At 34.4% G+C, this 17,173-nt stretch overlaps 2 protein-coding genes across 2 annotated transcripts in view; one reads left to right on the top strand and one right to left on the bottom strand.

The window, feature by feature from the left end:
* The window catches only part of LOC141451668 (alpha-tocopherol transfer protein), a 68,261-nt gene extending 55,000 nt beyond the window's left edge, over positions 1-13,261 (bottom strand). Inside the window, exon 1 of the mRNA XM_074123167.1 lies at positions 12,984-13,261. The gene's annotated coding sequence lies outside the window, so the exon portion shown is untranslated. The remainder of the gene's footprint in view (positions 1-12,983) is intronic.
* A 500-nt stretch (positions 13,262-13,761) lies between these two features.
* Positions 13,762-16,794, top strand: LOC141451935 (ATP synthase F(0) complex subunit k, mitochondrial-like). Its single transcript, XM_074123766.1, has 2 exons — positions 13,762-13,953; positions 16,610-16,794. Exons 1-2 carry the CDS (start codon positions 13,870-13,872, stop codon positions 16,691-16,693), a joined length of 168 nt encoding a protein of 55 aa, XP_073979867.1. The 5' UTR covers positions 13,762-13,869; the 3' UTR covers positions 16,694-16,794.
* The last annotated feature ends 379 nt before the right edge of the window (positions 16,795-17,173 follow it).

Below are 17,173 nucleotides of genomic sequence, written 5' to 3'. Positions count from 1 at the left end.
AGGTTTGAAATTGAATAGAATTATATTAAAATAAGGTACGTAATTATATAGGACTGCCGCCATTTTCATTCAAACACAGGTTTAGTTATTATTTATTTACTTTGCAATATGTGAAAATAAATATATAAAATAGTCAAAGTTGGGTACTTTTCAACGTTACGCTTTTTCGTGCAATTTTTGACGATCAACCCTTATACAACTGTCCTACCGGACAGTTTTAAAACATTTAAATGTTATTGAATATCATAAAATAATAATTTGTGAATACAAATGATCTACAGAGTTTGTTTACACTATCATCTTTGCGGCTCTTGGTAAGATTTATTAAAATTATTTAAGGAGAAATGGCTCTCTACTTAAAATAGGTTGCCGACCTCTGTCCTAGGATTATCGATGTTCAACATAGGATTCGGCGTACTAAGCTATGGCAGTATATTTTCATTTCTGTTACCCATATTTCTCTTATATTGCTTCATTCTTTTCTCTGTTTTGAAGTTAATCCAATGGTTGAGCAGTCAATGCAGTTAATCTCGTTCCTTAAGTTTGTTTGTCGAATGGGTTCTTTATTTGATTTTCGAATGTACATATGGTATTTCTTTGGTAATGTTATGGATTGCATTATTAGAACACTGATGACAACAATGACAACATTGTGTTCAGAGCTTTCAATCGTGGCAGCTTCTTCATTGGCTAATCCCCCTTAAAGAACTCTCTGTAGATGTGTTAAGATCGCCGGCGAGCTGTTTTAGTTATAGAACTGAATTTCTGTCCTAGACTAGGTTTTTTTCTTTTGTTGAGAGAGTATTTGGGCTGCAACAACTTGTTGAGTTAGAATTGACGCATTTTTTCGCTAGTCACTGTTTATCCAACATTCTGACAACTTACTCATCACCCAGTAACTGATATCTAACTCACAAAATGGTTCCTAACCAATAGAGCCTTTCTGGGCCGTCTCTTCTACCCACTGTATCGTGCAATCCAGGACGCCCATTTTTTTGCCCAACAAAGCTTATGATTAACGAAGCTTAAGCTTATTCCATTTCATCAGACTTGTTATTTCGTTGCTCTAATTTGCAAACAAACAACAAAATCTAAGGAAGAAGAATCGCAATTACAAAAACAGAGTAAAACAATATACAAAAAAAATGGATCTTGAAATAACCGTAATTATCAAGCTAAACGGTAGGATTTTTCTAAGTAATTTTTTAAAATTATAGTTGTAATAACTAAATAATACTTTTTAGTTTCGCCTCATGCTAGTTAAACTACGTACATGTAGCCTGCCATGTGTGTTTCGAGCCTAAACCAGGATGTTTTATGTAATTGTACCACAGTAATTTTCAATAATTATTTTTATCTCGTGCAATTGAAGTACAAAACAAAAATACTCTTATTATTTTAGAATTAATTTCTGTGTAAATCAAGGATTTTTCATGGACAAATTGTCATTCAGCAAGATGAAAAAATTATTGTTTACTTTAAGACAGCGTATCGGTTTCTTGCTGCTGTATTAACGGAAAGAATTGTTGAGGAAATGTTGATGGTTGCTTCATTAATTAAAAAAATCTACTTTAATGATGAGAAACATTTTTTATCCCCTTCAAGACTTGTCAAAGTCTTCAAGTCTTCTCGCTACTCATCAAGAACCTGTCAAGAACCTCTTCAACAGTCATCAAACTATCACCGGAATTATAGGATAACATTTGGTTATCTAAGTGAATAGAAACTTGAGATCTTAACAGGTTTAGGAATCTGTTTTATGGATGGATCAAAATAGGAAGGAACATGTCGTACATGTGCGTCCACACGATTATAAGAGGCAGGGATTTAGAGATCTTCCTATCGCTGGAGTATCTGATAAAATGTCCAAGAAGTTCAAAGGAACTATTTAAAGAAATACAAAGTATAGTAAGAAATTTCTTAGACAGTCCAAGCTGTATTGAAAGCCCTGGAATAGTTAGTTTTCTGGACACCAAAAAAGAAGTGCAGTTTGCGAAAGTTGGGTATTTCCCAAACTTTGTAGGCGCAGGGCCTGGTGTTATTCGTATGTAACAGCTTTTGCGTTGCCAGAATCACAGAGCAGGAAGAACCGGTAATGAATACGAACTGGGTCTTGCGGCAAGTTGAAAAGATTTACGCAGAAAGTTGAGGACTAAGTATTCCTTTGGGATTACTAAACAAAAAAGTAGTACTGATATATGGAACCTAGTGGTGTTGATTTTATCGATCATGCAACAGTGTATCCGGTCACTTGTTTTCACCGCTAGAAGATAATTCGACAGGGCAGCATCAACAGGTCCAAGAGTCCACACGGCTTTTTGGCACAATACCTTAGGGAATGTTCGAGATTTGAGCAATGCGGGATGAGGATCTTTTCGAAGTGGATGTAATTCTTCCAGAATAATTTGTTATGAACCTTCTTTAACGGATTTTACAAAAAGGTCCTGTAGGTTTAAGGATAACTGTGGAAAAAGAGTGTAGGATTGATACCATTATCTTGTTTTATTAATTTCAAAATTTTGTTAAATTAATGTAAAGAAATGACAAATTTTTTCCAGGCGGGCTTTACGTCCAACTACCAAATTAGGTATCGTTAGGGACTGAGGCGACTAACAAAAATATCCTATTAACCATTAAATAAAATCCAGGGCCATAGACACCGGGAATCGAACCCAATACCACAATACATATTAGCTTTACAGGTGTCGCCTCTTTCTATTATTGGAAGCTTATTAGTAATCTAACAGAATATCATGGTGCTTTCCTGCGTTTATCAACGTATGTGGAAATTAATTAAATTTTAGGCGAGGATTGCGAAGATAAGATGTAATACTGGGATCGATTCCCTGTCTAAGCCTTGTATTTGGATTAATGTTTAACTTTGATAGATTTATAAATAAGTACATTTATTTGACTCCTTCGTCGGTCTAGCCAATAACCGCTCGGCTACCTTGGCGTCTAATTCATTAAATTTAAAATACCCGGCAAGTTTTAAAAGAAAAGTCAGAAAATGGGATTATAAACACAATGGACCATTAAGAGAAATAAACCACTTACACCTTCAATTCATTATAATTTTCCTCCTCTCATTGTCTATTTACCAAAACAGTTTCCACGCCATTCAAAATCTTTTTTTTTAATTTCATTAAAAGGTAGAAATGAAAGAGACTTGTTATTCCCAGTGGTGGTTAACTGGAGAACGATTTAAGAAGGTGAAATTTGATGAAAGAGGAAATAGGCAAAAGGCAGAGTAAGAAGGGGAGAAACTGAAAGGACTTCCGTTGGTCTCAGGGGCAATTAGCCAGGTAATTCCTCTGGACCGGTTCTTCTATGCTGACTGTCTAGCAGTGGTGAAGAGCTCCCTGGAGAATCTGGCTTTCACCGTTTTCCACATTTTATAGCTGTCCAAGTTCTATGTTACTTTGGAGTAATATCGTGACAGTAATCGTATATATATTTGGGGGCAGCAAACTGGAATTTGGTTCTGATAGTTGTACCCATAATTGGACTAGCTAGCAAGTCTAAATATTTTGTTGGCAAAATAGGAGAGATGATTTATTAAAATGTTACAGCAATGAGCTATAGGCAGGAGGATATCAGGAGTGAGGTAAAGAATGAATAGAAGCAGGCAGATGACGTCAGTAATTACTCAGGGTAATTAATCGGTGACGTTGAATAGAGCGTTCCTCTAGAATAGGTTTGTTGCTGAAGTGTCGTTTGGTTGTGGCTAGATACTTAGCGCTTATTATGTGAGCGAGAGAAGGTTTGTCTGTATGTTTGCTAAATCCGAACAGTTGTGCAACATCAGCTACCTTTAAATGTTCCTATCTCTCTCTATGTCGTAAACTGTAAAAATTTACAACTCTCATTATCTTCCCAACTAATGGATACGAACACACACACAAAAAAAAAAAAAAACTATAGCTTATAACTGAGTAAAGTACTTGAATGGGATGCAAAATTAATGCCAGTTTCAGTCATTATAAACTTTACTATGCCGAGCTTTCGACCTAGAAACTAAGCTCATCTTCAGGGTTAATTTACAATATACTGTTTTACATCATTAAAAAGTTGGTGTGTCTTCTGTCTTGTCTATTCATGGGCTGTCTAATGATGTAAAACAGCAGATTGTAAATTAGCCCTGAAGATGGACCTAGTCCCTAGGTCGAAAGCTCAGGATAATAAAGTTTATAATGACTGAAACTGGCATTAATTTTTTTCATCCTATTGAAGCTATGATTCAGTCACCAAAAATAATGAACAGTACATTGTATGAGAGCAAAATTTCAATTTTTAAATGTTCACAGAGGGGGGTTTACATGAATCAATTTAGGATACAAAACAAGGACTTAGTGGGACAGGTTTGGGAGTGAATAGGGCCTAAAAAATGATGTTTCTCATGCGTAATTAAAGTTGTTTTTCAATCTCTACTGATCTTTACCTATATTCAACCATTAATAGAATTTTGCAGACTCCCAAGTACGTACCATATGACCTATTTGATGGAGGTCAATTTACAAATTAATGATTCCAAGTTAATAGTTTGTTACTATAATTAGAAATATTATTTAATAATAATAATATTCTAGAGAAAATTAATTATTGAATATGCGCTTAAATCTGCAATGCTAGATAATATCTTTGTTTTAAGCCGTCGTAGCATACGTGTTTGTTTTATCTCCGGGGCCGGTTTGGGATTTCCATCTATCTTCACTAAATTAGCTGATTCAATCTCTGTTCCTAAAATTGATTAATTTATCTCTGATGATGGGGAAAAGTCCGAATTCGGTCAGGGATGCTGCGGCGGATAAAATAAAAAAAAAATTATTATTTTTTACACGCTTCAATACAGCGTTACGAAGTTGTTCACCTTGTTTAATCACAAAAATGAATTTTACTAGCAAAATTTCCTGCCAAAATAATTTATTAAAAGAAATTACCCTGTGAACTCACGCTGGTTTTTCTCATTACAATTCTAAATTTTTTTAACTTATAATTGTCTTCAAATTCTGAATTTTTTTTTTTTAAATCACAGAAATAGCTCTTTTAGAGCAATGTTCGGCAACCTAGTGACCCACTGGGAAGATTTTAGTGACCCACACTAAACAATTCTTTAATATGACGATCGGTAGTTATTCTTTTAGGAGATAACTTGGAAAAAAACTGATGAAAATCACTACATCATGATTGCTAAATGATGGGCATCACTTCCTACCAAGTTTTCTTCTGTAAAGAATGTTTGGTCTCACTTTACGATCAGCTTTTTGGCCCAATTAATGTGGAAAAGTATTTCCCGAAATGAAATTAGTTCTTAGTTTATCCTCAAAGAGGATTAACCAACGAAATCATGTTCAGAATCATGTTTTCTTTAAAAAGAATCAACCAAAAATCAACCAAAAATCTAAAAGTTTACAGAGACAAATGATACAGCATCAAGGAAGTCATTAAAATTATTAAATTTTTTTAATTAAATAGGGGTTTCCATTTTATTTTACATGATTTTTGCTTTTCTGCTAACATTTTATGATTTTTTTTTTTAAAGTTATAAATAAAGATTTGTTGATACTAAATTTGTAATTATCTAATTAAGGTGTACTGGATTATCCCAACGGTATAATTTTCTTATTTTCTATACCCTGAGATGTAAACAAAAAATCGAAGTAATGTGACCCACCAGTAAAACTTTTTGTGGAAAAAAAAATAAAAGAAAAATGATCCACTTGTAAGAAACGTCAAAAGCAACTTTTCTTTAAAAAAAAAAACAAAACGTTAAGTTTTCAGCGTACATATACAGGATGTTCAGCATAAGACTACGGTAACTTCGGGAGGCGATTCTGGGCATCATTTGCAACAAAAAATTCCATATGGCACGATTCGGCTCCATTTTATAGATATTTTTAATTTTATGTTTTTTCAAGGTGTTACTACTTTTTAGCAAAACGTTGCCAATATTTCTCAAACTATTAAAGCTACAGCAATTTTAATAAGCTCATTAGAAAGAAGGTTAAATTTCCTTTTAAATAAGCTAATTTGTATTCCAAAATAATAATATTAAGTATTTCACTTTGTAGCCTAAACATAAGGAATAGCAAGTTTCTAATTTTTTTCCAAAATACCTTGAAAATGAATTATGTGCAGTCTCTTTCCTCTTTTGAACCGCAACTCTAACTTAGATTTTCTTAATAAAAAACTTATCTACTATCTCTATATCCGCTCCGTACTACTATATGCAGCCCCTGTGTGGTCCAATACTTGTTGCACCAATTACGGGAAGTTACAAAGAGTCCAAAACAAATGCTTAAGGTTAGTTGGGTCATATCCCCGGTGGACACCCATAGATTACATGCATGCAGCACTTGATGTTGCCAGCGTGTCCACATTTATCTGCAACGCTACGGAAAACTTTGTAACTTCCTGTACACATAGTCCCTACCCGCATATAAAAAGTATTATGGACTATAACTTAAGTTCTCTTAATTATAGAAAATACAAACACAAAAGGCTAAAGCATATCTTGCTTTAATTAATCTTATGTAGTAAGGTTTTTTTTAAATTTTTTGCCTTAGCATTAAGTTGGACTTGTACCCAATGTAAATGTTGATATGTTGTGGAGAGGATATAGGCATGCAGCCTGAAACCTCCTTTTATATATATTTGTATAAAAAATTTTAAATTGTAAATAAACATTTTCAAATTCAAATTCAAAAAAATATCTATAAAACGGAGCCGAATCCAGCCATAGTTTATATAGAATTTTTTGTTGCAAATGATGTCCAGAATCGCCTCCCGAAGTTACGGTAGTCTTATGCTGTGAACACCCTAACAGATAAAATAAAAACAAAAGAGAAATTCGATTATAATGATTGGTGGAGATGCTTAAATTTTTTTATGAACTTAATAGACGCAAGATATCCTGGTATGTGTGATATGAAAATGGATAATTACAGGAAGTGACAGCCGGATTTGGTTTGTTTGAAACGTGCAATGATCATTAAGAGATTTAACGTTAAAAAAATTCTTTACGTTTAATTAACGTTGAAGGAAATAACACAATATCCATGCACACTACCCATCGTTATTGGTTAACTAATTAGACAATTACCAAAATAACACAAAAGAATTTTTATGTATTAGTTATAACAAAACTCATTAGCGAAAAAACTTGGAATACGTAATGATATCAAAAATATTTCCTTGAATTGTAAATGAATTTATTCAAGGTTGACAATATTAAAAATAACCTCAAATTAGTATAGAAAAATAAACAAAAAATGATAACTAAAAATAACTGAAGTACAGAAATCCTTCAATATAGAATTTCAACCAGTTCTTTGCTATAAAATAAGAGAGTAAGGATTGGTCTTGGGTACATTAGGAACCACCGGGCCATTATTTGCAGAAAAACCGTAACTTTAGGCGATTCGCCCAGCGATATTCCTAAAATATGGATATCTCTTATAGTGCTTACTGTTGCATACACAAAAAAAAATATAATATAAATAATTTTACCAAGATAATTAAATGAAAATACTATGGTATTGAAATTTAATGAATGTAGGCCTAGATTAGAAAGAAAGGGCTATAAGTTAGTATCCCCCAAAGGCTGATTGTGGCTCCCTAAAGTAACTACACAGAATGTAGGCGTTTGTAAGCTGTAAAAATCTGTTAGTTCCGCGGACAAAGCCTCTTTACACATAAATAGAGAAATAACCAGACTTTCTTTGTATGCAGTTTTTTTTGGATGAGAAAAGGCTTCAATTTACTCCAATGAATTACTCAGAAAAATGATGAGGTGTGCACCATGTTCTAAATTAGATCTCTGTCTTGGATGAAAATGAAAATCTGTAAATGATAATTTCTGCAGTTAGAAAACAATGACGAAGCAATAAAGAGCATGCAGCTAGCTACAAGATAGATAGATAGATTTCAGCACTGTAGATGGTCACACATCCTACTTGGTGTAGTCGTTTTTTACCAAGTAACGATTTGATCAAACGCGGAATTACTTGAATAAGACGAGGCTGAATAGAATAATTACTGAACAAGTATCAAATTTGCTGCTTTGTTAAAGAGCCAAATAACAACATGAAGCACCTGTTCAAATAGGATTTATTTGGGGGTCATAGTATGCATGGAATCCGTGACGATAATCCTTCTAGCGAAAAAATGCATGTTTCAACATGAACGAAACTGTATCATTATTATCAGAGCGTTTTCACTTGACGTTTGTTAATTAACGTGGAGAATGTCACTAAAAATGACGTGCTAAATCGAAACAATCAAGCTATTGTACTTTTTTCTTTGATTGACGTAACATTAACAGCTCTTGTTTTATTAATGAAAAATCAAATATCTCTTGTGATAAAAATGTTATCAGTTCATTGATAGAAAACATGTTCATGATGAAATAGTCGGTTAGAAGCACGAGGGATTCTAAAACGCGCGCACGGTTAGCCGAGAGAAGATTTCAAGTCACTAGTTTGTTTGTCAGTAAGTAGTGTGTAAGGTATTACGAGGCAACTGTTATGCAACAGATCTTCCACTAGTATTCCAAAATATTTCGTCACTTTTACTATGTTATTCACTATTTTCTATATTTTATATCTACCATTTATTGCGTAACTAGAGATTGAAAACATGTTACTAAGTTTATGATCTTCCTTAATATAAACTTATGTCGCTATTAATAGATTGTTAGAAGTGTAAACAATTTCCCTCCCAAGGTGGGGAAAATACGGTTTATCTACTTCCTCAAGGATTATCACAGCCTAAAACCCAGCAACATAACTTTACTTATCCCCGATCATTCACAGCATACATTCAGGACCATTTAGAATTAGCACACAGTAGTAAGCGTTTACTAGAATCCAACTCGGAGATCCCGGGTTCGAACTTTACCATCCTCTACCTGAATAGAAACAGTAGTGTAGCGAATTAAAGGGACTCGTGGGAACAGTTTCCAGGAGAATCTGGAAAAAATTTAAAAGTAATCCCAACCTAACAAGATTTCAAATAAAAGAAAAATAGAAAGAGGAGCTCGAAACGGGATGGCTAATAAAGGCGTAGGAGCTGACCTTAAAGTGGCTTTTACTCCTCCACACCAAGCCACATTCCTGCCCGCACATCCTATAAGTATCACCCTCATCCTGATTACCCACAGTAAGAAGTCTGCCATCCTAAATCTTCTAACTATTACTTTGACACTCCCAAAACACTAAGCCTAGGCTTATACACCCTCTTTCTATTAATGGAAGCTTATTAGTAATCTAACAGAATATCATGGTGCTTTCCTGCGTTTATTAACTATGTGGAAATTAATTAAATGCGGATTGTAAAGTTAAGATGTAATACTGGGATCGATTCCCTGTCTAAGCCTTGTATTTGGATTAATGTTTAACTATGATAGATTTATAGTTAAGTACTTTTTGTTAGACGCCTTTGTTCACGACACCTAATTAGGTAGTTTGACGTAAAGCTCGCCTGAAAAGAAATAAGCATTGCTTTACCTTTTTACTTACTACTCACTTTTAAGCACGTATTTCAGTTAAAAATCATCAGTGAATTCTTTTAAATTTTTTTGTTTTTTACGTGGATCATGAAAAAGAGGTTTTATTTATTTAAACTACCTAAAGTTTCGACATCTCATGCTCTGATGAGGATCAGATACTTCATAAATGAGATCAGAAAAGGTCAAATAAGCAATGTACCCAGATATTTCGAAACATTTTTGGACACAGCCTTATTATTTCATTTTAAATACAATTTTTAAGACATTAATTATTAATTACATGTTGTAATTAAAAACAAAAAAATGCAATCAAATACTCTGTGAAAGTTGATGGTTTAACACTATGTTAATATCTCAAGTCCATTCACCGCTCCATTGATTTACGAGTTCAATGTTATTCCGATTGTAATAACCTGCTTTACAAACAAGTTCTTTGATGCAATATTCTTATTCTTGTTATTCAATAACTTTAAAGATTTCTTTTAGGATTTCACTTGTTTATTATTATTTATTCTTCATAAAATAAATACAATTATTACATTAAAAGAAATCACATACATCTTGCAATTTACAGTACATTTTGCGGTGTACCGAGCGTTTGTGAAATCTACTGGCACTTACCGCAGCTTCAGATCTCCATTGTCCTAACACGAACAGTATAGTCTTTGTTAAACAGAGATATTTCTGTAAAACTTTCACAGAAATATATTGAATTTACTTTATTGCACATTCTTTATTTTATTTGTTTAAAAGCCATTAAGACGTGGCGCATTAAGACACAATGATCATAGAGAAGAAGCAGAATCTGAGATGGAAGTGCTCTAAAAATAGCAGAGAGAAATGAGTGTTCAAATTGTTAAAATACATCTTTTAGGTGTGGCCATAGCTTTGCAGAGGACTGCAAGTTGAAATGATATAACTGGTAACCTTGGATGATATAGGCTAGACCCGCAATGCTGAGATGTATTGTTGGTTTAGTGGGTTCGATTTATAGTCTAGACCAGTGGTGGGCAAACTTTTTTAATGGGGGGCCACAAAGTTTAAGAAATTCTAGAGGAGGGCCAGAATTATAGAAAAAATGCATTTTGCGTTAAAGCTTTTAATCATAATATTATAAAAACATTACAGCATTACACACTTGTGTAACTACGCGGCTAGTTTAGCTTCACATATAGGTTATGCATCTATTATTCTACTAAGTAGAATCTACTTTATACTTCTCGACCGTCAAAACGTAATTATAGCGGGCCATATACTATCCATGTCGATGGACCCTCGGCGGGCCGGATTAAATACTTTCGCGGGCCGGAGTTGGCCCGCGGGCCGTACTTTGCCCATCACTGGTCTAGACTCTAGACCTTGGATTTTATTTAATGGTTTTAATGTTATAAGGCGCCCCATTAGCCGAACGGTTATAGCCAAAACCCGCAAAGGTAAGATGTATTGTTGGTTTAGCGGGTTCGATTCCCCCTGTCTAGGACCTTGGATTTTATTTATTTAATGTTTTTAAATAGGAGAACTATACAGTAAATGTTTGTTATTCGCCTCTGTCCATAACACCAAATTAGGTAGTTGGTAGTAAAGCCGGCCTAAAAAAAAATAGGCATAACATTACTTTAACTCGAGAATTGTAATAATTAGAGAAAGTGATGGAAATAGATTTTTTTTCTAAATACTTATGTAAGTAAAGTTAAGTAATGTAATGCCTATTTTTTTTAGTCAGGCTTTATGTCCAACTACCTAATTAGTTGTCCTGAACAGAGGCGACCAGCAAACATATTTTACCATTAATTCCTTATATTAACCATAAAATAAAATCCAAGGCCACTAACCGCTCGGCTATAGATTTAACCAGCCTAAATTTAGCAAGATCTTGATTTCTATGTATTCCTGAAAGTGAAAGTAAATAAATAAACTGATAAAAATCAGGTAATAATATCTTTAACAATGCAAATATCTTTGACAAAACTACCTTTAAAGAAAGATCTACGAAGTGAAAGTTGAGCAAAGAGAAGAGATAACGGTTTCTATCTTTTGTCCAGCTGAAGGTGTTCGGCGGGGGAGAGGGAACAAAGATCAAGAAGAAGAAGACAATTGTTGACAATTTGTGTGTAACAGGTTGTTGCGAGGTAATTTTGCATAAAAGAGAAAAAGAGACGAAAAAAACCAATAGCATGACAGCTTATTCTTTGTAAAGGTCTAAAAAAAGATTAGGAACTGCTTATTTACACTTTCCCTCTTGGTTTATTTGAGGAAGTCAAGTTTTCAAAAAGAGGAAGTTACCATCTAAACACACACACACAAATAGGTTTTGAGGTTCACTAAATTAAAAAGAAAATTTGCAAAAACGAATATTTGAACTAAATTAGAAAGAAAGAAACATTTTATTTAATAGCTGAAAGTATATACATATGTACATCGGAGTTCCAGTATAAATACTAAAACCTCCAGCTAAATACATAAATTGTTACAGAATATAGTATTTAAGTATAAAAATGAGGGAAAAAACAATGAAAAACCCTCAGCCTCTAAGGAAAGTTCTACTTCAGGGAGTCCTTAACTCTCCTGTGTGCCTGCGCACCGTGTCCAAACTATAGTTCCCTATTTGCCTGCATAGGACTTGATTCACACTTACTGAAGAAACCAGTAGCGAGGTACTTGTTGTAGTGTTCTGCATAGTCCATGTTGGTGTTAGAGTGTAAGTCTATAATACGGTCTGTAGCGGGGGGGAAGTTGTCACAAGCCTTGAGGAATTTATTTTGTATGATCTGCAGCGAGGCGATATTGGATCGACATATCAGACTCTAGAAGGGACAAGCATAAAGCAGCATAGGCCTAGCCACTACCTTGTACAACAGGAGTTTATTCTCTTAGAGACAGTTTAGAGTCCCTGCAGAACAGCGGGAATAGAACTCGAATGGCTGCCTTACACTTTATTTACTCTGGTCCTTTATGTGGGGGGTAAAGGTCAGCCCACGATCCAGTAATACCCAAAGATACGAACTAAATTACTTCAAAACATGAAAAACCACAGATTTTTTTAAAGAAAATAACCTGATCTTTACTGGTCTGTGTATTGATCGTTTTCACGGAAAATCCATCAATCTCAAGGGAAACTTCATCGAACGTTTTCTTTTTCAGATTTCTGACATTTTTATAGAGTATTTTTAGAAAAAAAAAAAAATAAACAAAGAAAATTAAGGATTTTTTTTTGTAAAGATGCACTTCCGTTTAGTTTAGTTTTGTCAGACCCGGAAATGACATCACAACTAATTATTCTAGGAGTACATACACACAAAACACCCACACTTTCAGATCAATTTGAAATATCCATTTTTTGGGACTCGGAGAATCTCAAAACATAAGTGATAAGTAAATAAGAAAATTTGGGATTCGATCTCAAAAAAACTTCGATTTTTGAAATTTAATTAACAAAAAATTGGTTAAAATATATTATAAAGAATAAATAACTTACAGATCCAAGTTTTCAGTAAAGCAGCAATCTTAGGAAAGTCAGATGAAATTTGCAATTATAAATTTCCTAAAATCTGATCGAATCTACACGAGATACTCACGGCGAACTAAAAATGGACTTGAAACTGTTTTATAGCGCACTGGGGACAAAAAAAACAGTCAATGAGTTGTTCATACAACAGATTGACTTTACAACTCGTACGTTCACACACAGAGGCAAGATTGTATCGTCGTGTACCTGGTAGAGAGTTAACATTGGCGGCCTAAAATGTAAAGGAGTGGGGAGACGAGATTTCTCTCTATTCTTTGGGAATACCCCTTCTCTCGGTTGTAACTTTTTTTCTTTTTGAACGAGACCGACTGTGCGTGAGAGAGGCAAGGAGAATTACATAAACTCACTGTCCTTTTCTATATCTAGCATGCATTACAGCGATACACTTACTTAAACTTGTTAAAAATTCTTTACTATGTAATTATTTTGATTCTTTACACTATTATATTTATGTAATCTTGAAAAATTGTTAGCCTAGATAATATACGAGTATATTTGGCGGTATTAGTCTCGATGATTGCGTGTTCTTGGTGAAAAAAAATAATATAAATAGATAGTCAAGAAAAATTATATATTTTCCTTGAGTTTAATTTTCTTATTAAAAAAATAAAAATCTTGCGAGAACACTTTTACGACTTTCAAGTTTCGAAACTAAGAATTTTACCGAAATTATAAAGTAATCTCATTTCATTAAACATTCTGCTAATCATCTGATTGATGTTATAATTGTTTTGAGTTTCATTAGTCCAGCTGGATTCAATCCAACTATTTGGACCAGTTTTCTGCATTCTGCAAGTACTACAATTATTGGGTACATTTCCTTTTTAGCAAAATTATGACCAAAAAAGCCGACGATGATTCAAGTTTGAAAGGACTCGCTAAACATTTTAATTCAACTACCATAAGAGGTAGAGCAAATGTGAGTTTAATACCATATTAAAATAAAAGGTAAAACTTAATCAAGTAAGACCTATCTCTAAGGGACCACATTAATCTTCTTAAATTTGAATTTTTTTCCCCATATTTCAAACCGCTAAATTTCGAATGTTCCAAAAATTTTATTTTATAATTAGTGGGCTTCGCGTCCCTCAAAATAATTGAACTAACAAAAGATGCATTTTTATGTATCAAATGTAGTTATAAAAGAATGTAATACAAATACGGTTTTCTCTTGTTTTAGTCAATGATTTTGGATAGAGTACTGGAGCAGCTTCATTGGAAGCACACCAGTGATTGCGCCAGAAACGGAGCCTCCGATGTGTATTCTTGGAGGAAGTACGAGGGTCGATTGAAAAGTCCGTGCAAAAACAAAAACTACTTAATTTTTTGGGGTAAACCTTTTTTATTTTTCAACATAGTCTCCTTTTAGGCTTATACACTTCGTCCAACGCTGCTCTAGTTTGTTGATCCCTTCCGAATAATAGGATTTGTCCAAGTCTGAAAAATAGCCATTCCTTTCTGCAATCACCTCCTCGTTTGAATAAAATCTTTTTTCCGCCAGCCATTTCTTCATATTGGGGAACAAATAGTAGTCCGAGAGAGCCAAGTCTGGAGAATAGGGGGGATGTGAAACGAGTTGGAACCCTATTTCCATTAATTTTGCGATCACAACTGCTGAGGTGTGAGCTGGTGCGTTCTCGTGATGGAAAAGGACTTTTTTGTGGGCCAATCGTGGGCGTTTTTCTTGCAGCTCGGTTTTCAAACGGTCCAATAACGATGAATAATATGCACCTGTAATAGTTTTACCCTTTTCCAGATAGTCGATGAGGATTATTCCTTGCGAATCCCAAAAGACAGTCGCCATAATCTTTCCGGCCGAAGGAACGGTCTTCGCCTTTTTTGGCGCAGATTCCCCCTTGGTAACCCATTGTTTAGATTGTTCTTTGGTCTCAGGAGTGTAGTGATGTATCCATGTTTCATGCACAGTGACGAAACGACGCTTAAAGTCCTGCGGATTCTTCTGGAACAGCTGCAAACCGTCCTTGCAACACTTCACACGATTTCGTTTTTGGTCAAGCGTGAGCAATCGCGGCACCCATCTTGCGGATAGCTTTGTCATGTCCAAATGTTGATGCAAAATATTATGTACCCGTTCATTCGAGATGCCCACAGCACTAGCAATCTCACGCACCTTCACTCTTCTGTCATCCATCACCATATCATGGATTTTATCAATGATTTCTGGAGTGTAACCTCAACAGGGCGTCCAGAAAGTTCAGCGTCACTTGTGCCCATATGGCCACTCCGAAAATTTTGAAACCACTTATAAACTGTTCTAATCGAAGGTGCAGAGTCACCATAATGTTTATCAAGCTTCTCTTTAGTCTCCTGAGGCGTTTTGCCTTTCATAAAGTATTTTAATCAACACACGGAATTCTTTTTCGTCCATTTTTTGAAAATCACTCGACTTCCTCGATTCAAACGAATGCCAAACACAAAGAAATAGACCGATCTGGCTGAAACTTGGTGTGTGTTCTTCCAAGAGATGCTACTTACTAAACATAACCTCGATACGCGCCAGTAGTGCTATCTCTCTGACTTTGCACGGACTTTTCAAACGACCCTCGTAGTCTCTTCCAGTGAATATGTTGTTAAGTCTTAAGAGGAAGATCAACCCAGTCTGCCGGCTTCTCTCTCTCTCTTCTTGGCGATCTCCTAGAGCAGCGTTTCCCAACCTTTTTTGGTTCGCGTTCCACTTGGTAGAGTACATCATGCTAAATTGTACCACTTCGTAAAAATGAATTATTTCGTGAAATTTGTTATTCTGAGTGTGTTATTCTACTATTGTATTATTATCTTTACTTTTATAGAGATGCAATGTATCTGTTACAAAGGAGTTCAAGTTAATGTTCACTTTATAAACTTTGTAAAATGTAAGATCTTAGTTTTAAAACTTTTTTTAAATAATTAAAAATTGCGTACATATTTTTCTATTCAAGATTAATAATTAATTTACAAAGTTCTTCTTTAGGTTTATTATATTTGTGCCCAAATCTTCTACATTAATTTTTTTTAAGCATTCAACTACCTGTAAGTACCAATAAAATTTAATGTTACTTGGATAGAGCTTACTCATTACAATCAGTCTCTTTAAGCAGATTTTTACATAGTTATCATTTAAGTTCTGTCACATGATAATTCTATTAAATTTTCTTTATCTTTTATTGATAATGTTGTAGCTTTTCCTAAATTTTCTTTATAGAAGGAGTTTGAAATCCAATTATCATTTGTGTTTTCGAGTTTTTATGTCCGCCAATATTGATTATTTTTCGCGTACCACCAACCAGCAACTCGCGTACTACCAGTGGTACGCGTACCACAGGTTGGGAAACGCTGTCCTAGAGGAACTAGTCGGTTACCAGGATTCTATCTTTTAAATAATTATGGTGGCCGACACCAATTGGGATGAGTTGATTCCAGTAAGAGGTTATTCCCCTAATTGCCCGGGCTCAAACCACTCTAGGCTATCTGGGTTAGTTGTTTCATTACGAAGGATGCTGCAGTAATTCACCTGACTCTAGTAGGGAAAAAAAATGCAACTTGTCGCCTTACATAAACACTATTTCCTGTTCCAGTCGGCCTTGGCAACATATGCGGGCATAGCGATTATAGCCGTCTATATTTGGCTGAAACCTAAGAAGAAGAAAGATGTTAGCTAAACATATACGATGAATTAACTAAGTACAATGTTAATGTAACAATTACATGTTAATTGTAAATTTAGTTTATAAATAAATATTGCCTAAATAATTTAAAAAAACTGTTAAATTATGTATTATTTACTTTAAATAATTCCAAAAAAAAACTACGCAAAATTTATCAGTTAAATTGAAAGAATAAATAATTGCGAACTAACATGACTTTGCTATCATATTTCAATTTGATTTAAGAGAAATTTGGCGTCATTAATGACGTCAGTGAATATTAATACGTTTACTACACTTAATAGGTACTGATGAGGAGAGCTGACGTCATGGCTTCCGTGTATCCCCACTAAAATCAGTGTTCTTTATTCTAATAGTGTGATTCCCTAAAACACGACACCACCAAGATGGAAGAAAACCTCGGTGATAAATGCTAAGGTTCAAAGAGAGGAAGGCCTCTTCTATTTTAGACATACCTGCTTATTAGAAACGATA

This window comes from Rhodnius prolixus, unplaced genomic scaffold (assembly GCF_049639745.1).
Source record: "Rhodnius prolixus isolate KJV_2025 unplaced genomic scaffold, Rpr scaffold_14, whole genome shotgun sequence".
In the NCBI taxonomy this organism is placed as follows: domain Eukaryota; kingdom Metazoa; phylum Arthropoda; class Insecta; order Hemiptera; family Reduviidae; genus Rhodnius; species Rhodnius prolixus.
This window is presented reverse-complemented; position numbering and strand designations above follow the sequence as displayed.